At 41.3% G+C, this 13,682-nt stretch overlaps 1 protein-coding gene across 1 annotated transcript; it reads left to right on the top strand.

The window, feature by feature from the left end:
• The first annotated feature begins 295 nt into the window (after positions 1–295).
• Positions 296–3,668, top strand: LOC129363763 (C-type lectin TsL-like). Its single transcript, XM_055036041.1, has 4 exons — positions 296–326; positions 1,004–1,331; positions 2,415–2,671; positions 2,752–3,668. The coding sequence occupies exons 2-4, from the start codon at positions 1,034–1,036 to the stop codon at positions 2,935–2,937; spliced, it is 741 nt and encodes a 246-aa protein (XP_054892016.1). The 5' UTR covers positions 296–326; positions 1,004–1,033; the 3' UTR covers positions 2,938–3,668.
• The last annotated feature ends 10,014 nt before the right edge of the window (positions 3,669–13,682 follow it).

A 13,682-nucleotide genomic window follows, 5' to 3' on the forward strand; every position in this document is an offset into this window, starting at 1 on the left:
TAAGTAAAAAGTAAAACATAAAGTAGCAAAAAAGATGGCTAGAAAACGGGTCCAGCTGTAACAGAGTATTAGCCACTAGCTAACATGACAGAACTTTTTTTTCTTGGATTCTTTTTCTACATCTGCCGCTGTGAGAAGATTCAGGACGAGATGCAAAGCAGAATAGCGAGGAGCGAGGGAAGCAGGGTGGTGACCTCATCCTCATGATTGGTGAGTTGAATGCTTTGCTTTGATTGGTTGCTGGAGATTCTTAACTGAGTCAACAGGCTGAGAATCATCATTACCTGAAGTTGAGGGTCAAAGCTGCTTTTCTGTTGCACCTTCAGGTGAGTAAGGATGCTTTTCTCTCAAAACTGTTCAAAGTGAAATCCTGTTTAAATCCCCCCCTCCCTAATCATTTCTTCTTTATTTTAACATTTCCATATGTTGGGAACATAAATCAATACTAACTCTGGATAGAGACATTTCCTCTTTATACTGTTATACAGTGATGTTGTGGAATCAAAAATTCAAAGGAAAAAAAAGACAACAAGAAGTGGAGAATACTGGTGCAGCATGTTTATTGCTTTAAGAAACTTATTCACTTATTATTTACATTGCGTTTCTTATCTAGGAAAGATCGCAATTGTGAAAATTGTGTTTTTTGTTGCAAAGTTTTGTGCAGATTTTTAACAGATTTAACAGCACACTGACAGTTGGGTGGATTGTATTATAAGGCTTATTAGACCGATTTACCCAAATTGGTCTCAATTATGCCCAAATAGCATTAATCCAATTTGGTTCAAATAAATATAATTCAGTCTTTTTGTACACTGTCCAATTCCACACATTTTGAATTCATTATAGCAATTAAAAATAGTCAGTTGACAGCAAATGAATGTTTTGCATGATTGCTTCATTTTTGAAATTCAGCTGCTTGCAGCAATTCAATATTTCTCTCTTTCTGTGAAAAATGCTGAATATTTCACTGAAATGATGTAATAGAACTGATTATGTTCTTCAGGTACTTGGAGATCAGTGCAGCAGATTCAAGATGAGGAACATCTGCATCTTTTTCTTCCTGCTACTCGCCTCCCATCTTGCCTGTGTGCAGCCGTCGGGCCTCAGACAGAGAAAGGTTTCTTACTACTCTTACATGAAGACATGGGAAGCAGCTCAGTCTTTCTGCAGGGAGAAACACGATGATTTGATCACAATCAGAAATGAAATGGAAATCAGGGAGTTCTACTGGTACGAAAGCTGGCTTGGACTGTACCGAGAGAACGACACAAGCCCATGGAAATGGTCCACGAAAGACAAAATAGCAACCTTCTTCAACTGGGACGTCCACGGTAAGGAAAACGTCACAGTTCACGTAATGAAAGAGACAAGTCAGACAACTTGAAGATCGTTTATTTTTTAACTAAATGCTTTTCTGTTTGTTCTGTCCAAGAAATATTTTCTCCAAACAATCTACATGGATGTAGCTTTCTCTACATAAACCAAAAAAGCATACGTTTAGCTGAAAAGCAGAAATTCCTATTTCCATTATCAAGCGCTTTGCTGGAATCGTCCAGTTTCCCTCAAACTCAAAGGTGTGCTTGCAGAGCAGGTTTTCACCTGGACTAGCATTTATATGATTCGTGGAGGAGGGCTCATTTTTGGGACAATATATTTGGAGTTCTTAAAGGGGCAGTAAATGTAAAATTGACTGTTTTGAGCTTTACGTCATATCATAATGTTATTCCCCTTGAAGATAAAGCTTGTCCTCTGAAAGGCAGTTTTCAGACTTCCACTTTGAGAGGGAGCACCTCTCCCTCTCAACTCCTCCATCCAGCTCCTTCAGACTAGCCAGCAGCAATTAGCAAACACCTGTTGGGACTGCAAATCTGCTCAGCTCATTATATGAGCTACTTCTCAGTGCCACACTGGTAAAAACATTGTTGAACAGTCAGAGGAGCCATGTTGTGATGACTTTCTGAAGGCGGACATTCAGAAAGGGCAGGAGTTTTTAAAGAGACAGTGGCCCAATTCCAAGGCGTTAAATTACAATGTCAAATTTCTTTTAAGTTATATTTGACATATAATACATTCTTACAACTGAAGGTAACATAGTTACTTGACTGTGTTATAAAATACAAGAGGAACCTCTAAAGGAACTTGAATAGAGTAACTGTATCAAAGAGAGTAACTGGTTTTCTGACCAGTGAACATGCAGCCTGATTGATGGTAGAGTGGGCGCTCCATACGTGAAAGCTTGATTCTGACCTTGAACCAAGTGCTGCAGCTCATTTCATTCTCTCCTACTTTAACGGGTGACTCCAGTGCCTTTGGAGCTTAACATGAAATTGAGCCGTCTTCATGTCAGTGTCGTAATTTGCTGAACGATCTCCAGATTTCATCGGTAGAATATGTTTCCCCACTGTTTCTTGTAGAACCAGACTCAAACGAACACTGCGCTTATAAGGAGTCGTTTACCAGCAAGTGGAGGAATGGCGAGTGTGATCAGAAACATACGTTCATGTGCTACGATGAGTCACTGACTCTGGTGAAGGAGAATAAAACCTGGGAGGAGGCGTTGGAGCACTGCAGGACTCTGAACAAAGTCCACAGCTACGACCTGGCGACCCTCTCCACAGACGACGACAACCACTTTGCACAAGAGAAAGCCCAACTGGCAACCACTGAGGAGGTGGGTCGCTGTTTGCTCTCCGGTGTTCTTTACCAACTCATCCTCAGTGTTTACGTTGACTTCCTGCTACATGTTGGTAGATGTGGACGGGCCTGCGTTACCTTGGTGACGAGTGGGTCTGGGTGGGTGGAGAACCGGTGCAGGACCAGGACATTCCAAGCTGCCCGGCTGAGAGGTGTGGAGTCCTGGAGAAGAACGGCAACTCATCCTTCAGCAGCAGAGACTGCAGCCAGAGAAGGAACTTCTTTTGCTACATAAAATCTTAAATGTACATACATTATTAATCCTGTTGTTAATTATAATTACGAGCTTTTACAAACTTTTATAGGTGAAATCTATTAAAACATAGATGAAGATTAGCATAAGCTATTATGAGCCATTTTTGACCCATTTATTGTTTTCATTTGTCAAATCAGCAGCTGTATGTAACCAACACAATTCAGTTAAATTACTTATTTAGAGATGAAGTAGGTAACTTTTAGAAAACATATTTGTTATAAATGTCATGATAGCAGAATATGCAACAATGTGTAAAAAAAGAAAAAAAAGTCGAGCTCCTCTGCTTCCTTCCTGCCATGTGAAGAAACACAGTCTGAGCTAGGAAGAGGGTTTCAGTGCTGTCAATCAAGCTTGTGATCATGCCACCAGTTTCTCACAACGGAACCTGTTAAGAATGCTAAGACTAGTTAGCCTGTCCACCAATCAGCTTTTGAAACTTGGCCCTGGTGCTGATCATAATTTATTTATGCTTCACATTTGTAATATGTGAAACTGTTCTCTCTCAAAAATTTACATGAAGTGAGTTTCAGAAACATTATGTCATCCATGTTCTTCTGATTTTGGCTATTCACTTTCTTACGCTAGACTTGGAAATTTTTTCAATTATTTACAAATTAGTATACCCTCAGTTCTTCTATTCCAGTGGTTCCCAAAGTGTGGGAGGAGTTCGGGAAACTGTATGGATGAATAAAAAAAATAAATAGTTTAGATGGTTTGTCGTTTGTTTTGTTGCAAATAAAAGTCAGTGGAGTTTGAAAACAAAATATGTGTATAGGGTTGTATCTGGTTCAACATAATGTGTGTGTCCGGTTGAATTTTCTTTTTTTTTTGGTGAACATTTTACTGTAATCCAGAGGAACTCTGGAACGACATGTTTACTGGATTAAAACGCAGCGACGCATGAGCATCACGGGGCTAAAAACACACTTTCACTCCTTCTTGTAAGCAAACTTTAAAATACAGCTACCGTTTTCATAAGATTTTTTTTTTAATAAACTAATTCACTAATGCCATTGGCTGCAGAGGAATCGAACACGTGTGTCCAATTTTGCACTTCAATAACTTCAATGACTCATGTGCATTCCTCAACCTGATAAGTTGTTAGCTAACTCCTCATAAATATTATATCTGGAATAATGAAGACATTAAATACAAATTATAAGACAATCTTTTGTAGAAAATGGTTTAATAGGGAAATATTACTTGTAAGCCAGTTACTAAATCCAAATGGTCATTTATTGTCTTATTCTGACTTTGTTACTTTTCCAACTTCCTGTTACTCCTAAAGAAAATGCTGTTGTGTTTGACGCAATCCCCAATGGGTCATTAAAAAAGAAGAAAATTATTTAATATTTTTCATAAAAGTTACATAGTGCAGAAGTATACTAAGTTTAGTTAAAATTGTAAATTTAGGTGTATAGGGTTATATCAGTCATCTTTAAACTTTATATCTGTGACTCCACTGAGTGGGAGAGTACGGGAAAGTGTCCGACTCTGGCCTGGACTGATCCTCAAGGTGTCCCTCGTTGGTGGCGTAAGGACGGCTCAGGAAGTCCCTGATGTGTGGAGGCAATTAGAGGAAGAGCCACCTCTCTACCAGCAGCCGGAGTTCTGTCAGGTCCGCCATTCGCTTGAGTTCCGTCAGCACAAGCAGCCTTGCGCCTTCGTTGTGTATCTCCAGCTTCACCAAGCTTCCTGCCACCTCGCACAGCTCTGACGGAACCCTGTCCAGCATCCCGTGGATCACCAGAACGCGGAGGTGGCAGAGCTGCCGCAGGCTCCCCACGGCCCAGCCGTGACCCACGCCGCCCTCGCTGCCCAAGCGACCCGAAAGGTGGAGCTCATGCAGGTTGCGGAGGGAGAGGACCCAACTGGGGATCTGTGACGCCTGAGAGAAGGTGATGTAGAGAACCTCGAGGCGTTCCTGGAGGACTGCGAGCGCACCGGGATCCACAGCCGCCGGGCAGTGGAGCTCCCTGTGTCTGTGGGAATCATAGCAAGGGTTTATGGGACATATGGAAGTTGATCAGGGTCCCTGGAAAAAAAACTCACTTTAATCTCAGAATTTCTATTTTTTTCTTGTCAGAATTCTGCAGTTTTTCTCAAAATTCTGAATTTTAGTCTCAGAATTCTGAGAAAAATTATCCAGATGAAGTTTGGACTTTTTTCAATGGACCCGATTCTCTTCCCTAGGGTAAAGGAAGTGCGTCTGATTCCCTGTACAACTCACCTGAGTGAAGTCATGTTTTCCACCTGCAAAGTGAACTTGGCGTCAGCGATGAGCTCCAGTTTGAGGGCGTGCAGCTGGCTGAGGGTGAACAGAGCCGGAGGGAGGCGAGGCAGGGCGACGAGCTGCAGGGTGCTGCAGCCCTCCGCGTCCACGCTGCTCAGAGCCTGGAGCTTCTCTTCTCCCCAGTGCCTCTCCAGGCTCTGCTCCAACAGTCTGCTCTCGCTGACCGGCGACAGGAACATGGAGAGGCGCTGCACCAGCAGCGGGTCGTTCTGCTCCAGCATGTGGATGAGGAAGGCCAGGTCATTCATCAGATCGGGAATGTCCTTCAGGGAGTGGAAGGAATACCTTCGAAGACAGCTAAGGAGAGGTAATGAAACAAGAAAATAATTCCAATGGAAAGAGAGATGTAAAATAGAACATAAGGAACGACACATCTAAAAAAAAAAACCCAACAACAACTAAGTAACACAGAGAAATGCTTCATTGATATTCTGTGCATTCTCTTTAAAACACAGAAATGCAACAAAAGTGTCAAAGTCAGAGACTTCTTTGACACAGCTACATATTTTTTATTTAGTTTTTTCTTCTGCTTGTTTTTTTCTTCTTTTGGTTTTATTTATTGTGTAATTTTATATAAACATATGTAGATGTATGCGACTACATGTTTTATATTCTTTTTGTAATGTGCAAAAGGTAATCTGTACTTTGCTCTAAAGAAAAATAGAAGAAAAATTTGAAGAAAAAAAGAACACCTGCATGCGATTATTTCTGCCCCAGCTATTAACAGTAATCTGAGTTACCTGACACTATATCTAATTTTCTTATGAGAATATATTTTTGAACTGAATTTAACTTCAATTCAATTCAGGAATATTTTATTAATTTCAAAAGGACATTAAGTGCTATTTTTATCAAAATGTCATCCAACCTCGTACAAAAAACTCAAATAGTTTTTTTGGTGAGAGTTCACAAACATTTCATATAACATGACTAGCAGATTATGGTAATTTTTCCATAACACCCCTAAAGATGCATTTAAGAGTCAAGAAAAGTAGATATTTTGTTTTGTCCTTTCCTTATTCAAACCCTCCTTATGTTAATGAGAGCTGCCTTCCATGTCCAGGATATTTAGTAGTAAAGTATTTAGTACATTTAGTAAAACAGTATATTGTGGCGTATTATAATGTATGTATTTCACACCCGGATGTAAACTCTTATTGTGAAGGGCAGAAGGTGAGGTCGTCTTCCTACCTGATGAAAACAATTCGCTGTCACGCCAATGGCTGCCAGTCGTTAGGTTTGACAGCTGCCGTCCTTTGCTGCCGCCTAGTTTCTCGTTTAATGTTACGCAACAAAATGACACGTTTGCTTTTCATCCTACCGCGCAGCGTCCTGCGAGCATTTTTAAAGTGAAATAAAGCGAATAAAAGCAGTATCAGGCTTCCACTTGTCCGGTTGTGTTTGCTAGCTAGAGGCTCGAGCCGTTCACAGCTCCTCTCTTCCGGTCGTTTGATATTCGCGGTCTTCGGAGGACCCGGATGCAGACCCGGCATTCGAACACAGTTTTTTCCCATAAGCCTGGGAAACGTCACTTATTACGTGAGAACATAGAATTCGGCGGGTTTGATGTCTATGACGTCGCAAATGTCAGGGTGTTTATTTGCACTGCATTCTTCTCGAGCCCTCTGTTCGCCCTCGTTTGTCTCAGAGCCCGGATTAGTTCTTGTTCATCTCGCCTTTAGAGCAAACCTTTCTTCAAACCAGCGAACCTGGCAAGCAGAATGAGTTCTCCAATTGTTGAGACCCAGCGCATCACGGTCAACGTCCTTAGGGGGCTGGTGCACCGACTGTTCATCAACTTGACCTGGATGGAGTACCTGCGTCTGGCAACAGGGGACCCCGCTCGCACCACTACCTGCGTTCTGGTCGGGATATTGAAGGAGATCTTGGAGCTGTTTGTTGCGAACGCTCTTGAGAGTGTTCCGATCGACAACTCCAAGATCGAAGAGATGGTTGGCAACAAGTTGCCGGAAGCTTTTGCTAAGGTCATCCAGGTTGGTGGAGATTTCCACACCGAACGCACGGACAATTTAAACCGTCTCATTGTCCGGTATGTGGTCGAGAGAGTCAATTCCATCTTAGACTCTGACTCTGAGAACAAACGCAGCAATCACGTTGATGACTTGATCAGTGATATGGTGGATGAAGTCAAAGGCATGGTTAAGGACCTTTTTGTCCGATTGCATGCATCTGGCAAGAAATCCAAGAAAGTCGTCCGCCCGGTCGAGCCGAGATCTTTCCTCAAAGGCCTGAATGAGAGGCTCCAGGGTTTTTTCAGGCGGTTCGCTCGGAGACATTCATCACGAGTTGCTCCAGTGAACCTCCCAGAAAACCCTGGACCCTCTCATACCATGACCAAGGCCACGGCTGCCTTGATTTCTTCTTTGGAAGTGGACGCCAGGTGTGACATCTCAACTCTGGAGCCCGACATTCCTCCAGATGATGTGTCGGACATCATAGATCTGGACACCTATCCAGAGATCCCATCAGCCAAAGACTCTCAGGCCTATCGAGTCGAACTGGAGTCAAAATTTGGATTACCCAGGGAGGCCTTCGTTAACGCGAAGACCTCACTGGGAGAGGATTTTGAGTCTCCAGGTTTGATGAGGTTACGCCTGTGGAGCATCGATTGAAGTAGTGGGGTGAATTTTTAATTAGTTGTTAGTTAGATAGTTAGGGATTTTTTTACTTGTTCGCTTAGCATTTGCTCGTTTTTAATTGTTTGCTCACTAGTTAGTTCGTTTTTTACTCGTTCGCTTAGTTGTTAGATCGTTTTTTACTTGTTCGCTTAGTTGTTAGGTTGTTTTTTACTTGTTCGCTTAGTTGTTAGGTCGTTTTTTACTTGTTCGCTTAGTTGTTAGGTTGTTTTTTACTTGTTCGCTTAGTTGTTAGGTCGTTTTTTACTTGTTCGCTTAGTTGTTAGATCGTTTTTAATTGTTCGCTTAGTAGTTAGGTCGTTTTTTAATTGTTTGCTTAGTAGTTAGGTCGTTTTTTAATTGTTTGCTTAGTAGTTAGGTCGTTTTTAATTGTTTGCTAGTAGTTAGGTCGTTTTTTAATTGTTTGATTAGAGTTACAATGGTTATAAAAAGTCTACACCCCTGTTCAAATGCCAGGTTTTATTTCAGCAAGACAAGCATTTTTGCAATGAAATTGAAAAACAAACAGAAATCTTCCAAGGAGCTGCAGTGAAAATGACGTATTTTCACTGCAGCATAAGTGTGCACACCTTTTAGAGCTGGGAGTGTGGCTATTTTCAGAGGCTACAAAAGAATTTCCAGTTCATTAAATATACCATGGGACACTGTGAAGACTGTCACCATCAAGTGCCACAACAGTAACATCAGCAAGAACAGGACGTCCGTCCAAACTTGACAAGAAAAAGACAAGAAGAAAACTGGTCTGGTAAGTTGCCAAGAGGCCGACAGCAACGCTGAAGGAGCTCCGAGAATTTCTGGCAAGTACTGGCTGTGCAGTACATGTGAAAACAACCTCCCATCTTCTTCATATGTCTGGGCTGAAGGAAAGGGCAGCAAGACAGAAGCCTTATCTTTCAAAGAGAAAAACCAAAGCCCAGCTTCATTTTGCAAAGACACATCTGAAATCTCCCAAACATATGTGGGAAAATGTGTCACGGTCTGATGAACCCAAGGTCGAACTTTTTGCACAAATTTCCAAAAGGTGACTTTGGTGCAAAAACAACAGTGCTCATACCTACAAAAGAGCACCATACTTACAGTGAAGCATAGTGGAGGTATCATCATGCTTTGGGGCTGTTTTGCTTCAGCTGGAACTGGGCCTTAGCCAGGGTGGACGGAATCATCAACAGATCCAATTATCAGTCAGTGTTGGCACAAATCCATCGGGCTTCTGTTAGAAAGCTGGAGACGAGGAGGAACTTCATCTTTCGGCTTGACAATGACCCAAAGCTCACATCTAAATCAACAAAAAATGGAGTGAGATAAAAGCTTTGGAATGGCCCAGTTAGAGTCCAGACCTCAATCCCACCAAACATCTGTGGGGTGATCAGAAGAGGGCTACGCACAAGAGATGCCCTCGCAATCTGTCGGATTTGGTGCGGTTTTGCAAAGAAGAGTGGGCAAATATTCCCACATCAAGATGTGCCACACTGATAGAGTCCTATCCAAAAAGACTGAGTGCTGTTGTGAAAGCCAAAGGTGCTGCATATTTAGCCAACCAGGTTATTGTAAGTTTTTCACAGAATATTTTTATGCTTTAAAAGTTTCTGTTTGTTTTCAATAGCATTGTACAGGTTAAAGGTCACGTTAAAGGAGGACAAAGTTGTGAAAATGTTTGTCTTGTCATGTGTTTACATCACAAAAACCTGGCATTTGAACAGGGGTTTTTATATCCATTGTACGTCATTTAAACTTACTTATTTAGTTCTTAGTTTTTTTTTATTTGTTAGTTAGTTAGATAGGTTAGTTAGGTCCTCTCCATGGGCTGCCACCTTAACGTGGTGGAGGGGTTTGAGTGTCCCAATGATCCCAGGAGCCGTGCTATCTGGGGCTTTATGCCCCTGGTAGAGAGGTTCTAGGTGAGGAACCAGACTAAGTGCAGCCTTAAAACCCCTTATTATAAATTCTGACAATGTTCTTAGTGTTCCGTTGCCCGGACGCGGGCCACCGCCTGGAGCCAGGCCTGGAGGTGAGCCCATTGGAAGGGAACATGAGTCCCACTTCCAATGGGCTCACCACCTGTAGGAGGGGCCAAAGGGCTCGGGTGCAGTGTGTGCACGTTAATTAGCATGAACTTAATCCATTCAGTATGATAAATATTGCTAATAAATATGAAATTATGTAAAATGCTGATATTAAGAATAAAGCTAATGCAAGCGTGATGGCTATCATTAGCATATTGAGTCACTAGTCTATTGAAACTACCAGTAGGATAAGGGTTACTGCTAGCATGTTGACAAACAAAATTAGATTAGTGAACTAACACAATTCAGTATGCTAACATTAGTGAATAAATTAAAATGATCCAAAATGCTAAGTTTAGCTTAAGTGATGCAACATGCTAGTGACTCAATACGCTAATAATAGCCATCCTGCTAACATTAGCCTTGTACCTAAATTAAGCATTTTACATCATTTCATATTTATTGCATATTTATTATCAATATTTAACATACTGAATGTCAATGAAAGTAAACATTGACTTGCTTACATTGTCAATGTAAACAGGTCAATGTTTACTTGACTGACTCACAGGTGCTGCTATCACCTGTGATGTCACAGAGGAGACATGAGACATGACAATCATGATGTCATGATTCACATTGAATGATGTCAGTGACATGTATTGATGCCATTCAATATGAATGATGTCAGTGACATCAGTAGCTGCAGAATGATGTTGACCACTGAGTAGCTTTAGCATTTTATGATGAAGTCTGTTTTGTTTTTTTCTATATTTCTCAATTATTTAAAAAATATTTCAGCAAACTCTTCCGTCTCTCTCGTGTCCCCAGGTTGCTTGTCCAGGTCTTCATGCCAGGCAGCTGGACGATGTTGCTGGTGAAAGCCGTCCTGACTGGCACCGTCTGTCTCTGCTCACTTCCTGTTTATCACTCAGGTTCACAGCAACTGAAGAAGAAGCAGCAGGTGGAAAAAAAAAACCCTCAACAGTCTCGACTCAAACTGGAGGACCTTGAACCTTCTTTAAAGCCGTGAAGCTTTAAAGGAGGCTTAAAACAATCGGTGTTGGTTACTTGGACTTGACTGACATGATCCACCAACTGGCTCAGCTTCCAGCTCTTCCAGTTGGTTTCATTGGTTATGAGTCCATGAGTAAAAGCAGAGTTGCCTGGGTAACATTTCAGTCAATTAGTTGAAGCTAAGGGACGAAGGTCAACATCAGGAAACTTCTTCAGTGTGTCTGGTTTATGTTTGATATTGGAATATCAAACTTGAAACTAACTTCACTGCGGTCAGTAACACAATAAAAACACCAGGATGAAGTTTGTTTTGGCCTGTAAAGATGGCACCAAGCAACTGCGCGAGACGTAAATGTCTTACGCCGTGATGTTGGTTCCAAAGCTCTATTGGCCAATAGTGGAGGAGCTGGACATAGAAGGCAGCTCTCCTCATTAACATAAAGATGCACACAGAGATGACAAAAGATGGAGGGCTTGTATAAGGAAAAGACGAAACAAAATATCTACTTTTTTTGTCAAAAACAGGTGAAATGAAAAAGAAAATGTAAACATTTCTTGACAGAAACTCATGTGTAAGGACATGAAAAACTAAATATGTACTTATGATTTTATTTCTTATGTCAGTTTTGGTCCTCCAGAGATGTTGGGTCCTGTCTCTGAGTGCAGTCCAGTCCCGTCTCGGTCACTCCGAGTCGGGACTGGACTCCAAGGAGGAATTGTATTCCGAGTTATGGGCTATTTAAATTATAAAAAGTGCTAAAAAGCTTTAAAAACTGAAGTGATTGCTTTAGTGATTGCTTTTAGTGACGGATTAAACAACCAATAGTCTGATTTCACAAGCCAATAAGGTTGATTGTCCCGCCCCTTTGACTGATGTGCTGAGATTTTGCTCAGATTGTATTAGACATCTGAGCAATGACGGTCGTTTCCGTTTATAGTCTGGAAGAGCTTGAAAAATTTGATGAAGAACCTGGAAATCGGTGAGAAAAACAATGTTAAAATAGTTCCGAAAAATATTTCATTCAAAATAGTAAATTCGTTTTTATGAAATCTCAGAAAACTTCCCTTGTGAGGAACTGAATCAGAAAAAAATCTCCAGTACCCTCTTGGTGTTAAAATAGGGCTTAATCTGGGTTCCTCGTGAGCCTCGATAGCAACATTAGAAAGATATCATGTCGTGACTGTGTTGTAACACAGTTGGATCTGTGGATCCATTTTCTTTCATTGGATGAAAAATATCCTGCCTAAGATCAGTAGCTGTCAGCGATCAGTAGCACTACTGACGTACGTTTCATGTAACATGGAGCAGAAAACAGTTTCTCCACACATCCATTGGGTGGAACAGGAACCAGTTTCAGCAAGGTAGCCAGTTTTTCTGAAGTACCAGATGGATTAGAATATCCAGGCCTTGTACCCAGTACCTGAGTGTTCCTGTCTGGTACGTCTTCAGGAAAACTGTACCTATGTTTTGGAGAGCTGGAACTGGTCCCTGGATCTCCTAGTTCCTGATATCTTGCTCTCTTCTCTCTCATTCAAACAATTTTTGCCTAAACCGAGCATTTTCAGACCTTAAACTCATGTGTTGGTGGTCAAGGTACTCCATTTGTTCAAGGTCTCTATCAAGCTGGTCCAGGAGACACTCTATTTCCTCTGAAAGACTCTCCTCCTCGTCAGACCACCTCTTTATTAACTGCTGTGTCATTGTCAAGGTCATCTGAAGCTTCTGGAGTCTTAAGTTGAGAGTCTGTTGGGCCAGTTTCAGGGAACGCACTTCAGCTCTGGGACCGGACTCCTAGGAGTCCTTGTGACAGCATAGCTCCTCGGATTATTGGAGCACTCAAACCTTTCCACCACGATAAGGTGGCAGCCCAAGGAACTCTGCTGTAGTTCTGTTTTTTTATTCTCCAAGTCCTCTCTGGTCGCGTCTGGAGAACTTTTGTCCGTCAGCAGGCTATCCAGATCATTAGGCATACAACAATTATTGCCAGCCATTGTTTGAAATCAAATCAACCGTGGTTGTACTTCTCTTCTTCTTTCCACCCGAAATGTAGAACAAATGAGTTGCTCTGTGGAATAAAAGGAGATGGATTACAGTCATCACCGGTTCACAAAGCCACTAGAAGCCTGTTGTGTGTGTGGGTGTGGGTGTGTGTTCTGCAGTGAGGTTCACAGCTGGTCAGACATAATCATATTTCCAAATATAGACCCCGTGCATGTTATTGTTTACATGAGGAAATTCCCCACGAGCAGTCAAAGCTGGAGAGCAAAAAGACAATTCTCTAACATGTCATCCATGGCCACGCTGCTGCAGCAGAATAATTTTATTAACTTAATCAAACTTGGACAGGTAGATATTGTTGATGTTGTGCTGTGCTCCACAGCAAAGAAAAAACCGTTAAAGAACAACTCAAAACCACTTCTTTTTATTATTATTACTATTATTACTGATAATAAAGGTGTTTACAAAACAGCAAAATTAAGAACACCAATAAGTAACAAAACAGACAAGACAATAATGCCTGGGTGTAATATAGCAAGCACAAACAAATCAAAAGGAAAATAAATAAATAAAAAGTCAGAAACATATTAAAGTGTGAGCACACAGCCATTGTCTTAATGGCTTTTCTATTTTTTAATATTGGAGAGCTCTAATATATTGTTTGAATTCCTCTTTAAAGGCTGAAAAGTCAGGTTTCTGATTTGAGAATATAGACTTATGTATATGATATTTGGCGACTAATAAAATTAGATTGATATCATAA

The sequence above is a fragment of the Poeciliopsis prolifica genome, unplaced genomic scaffold, assembly GCF_027474105.1.
Source record: "Poeciliopsis prolifica strain line A6 unplaced genomic scaffold, Auburn_PproV2 SCAFFOLD010, whole genome shotgun sequence".
Taxonomy (NCBI): Eukaryota; Metazoa; Chordata; class Actinopteri; order Cyprinodontiformes; family Poeciliidae; genus Poeciliopsis; species Poeciliopsis prolifica.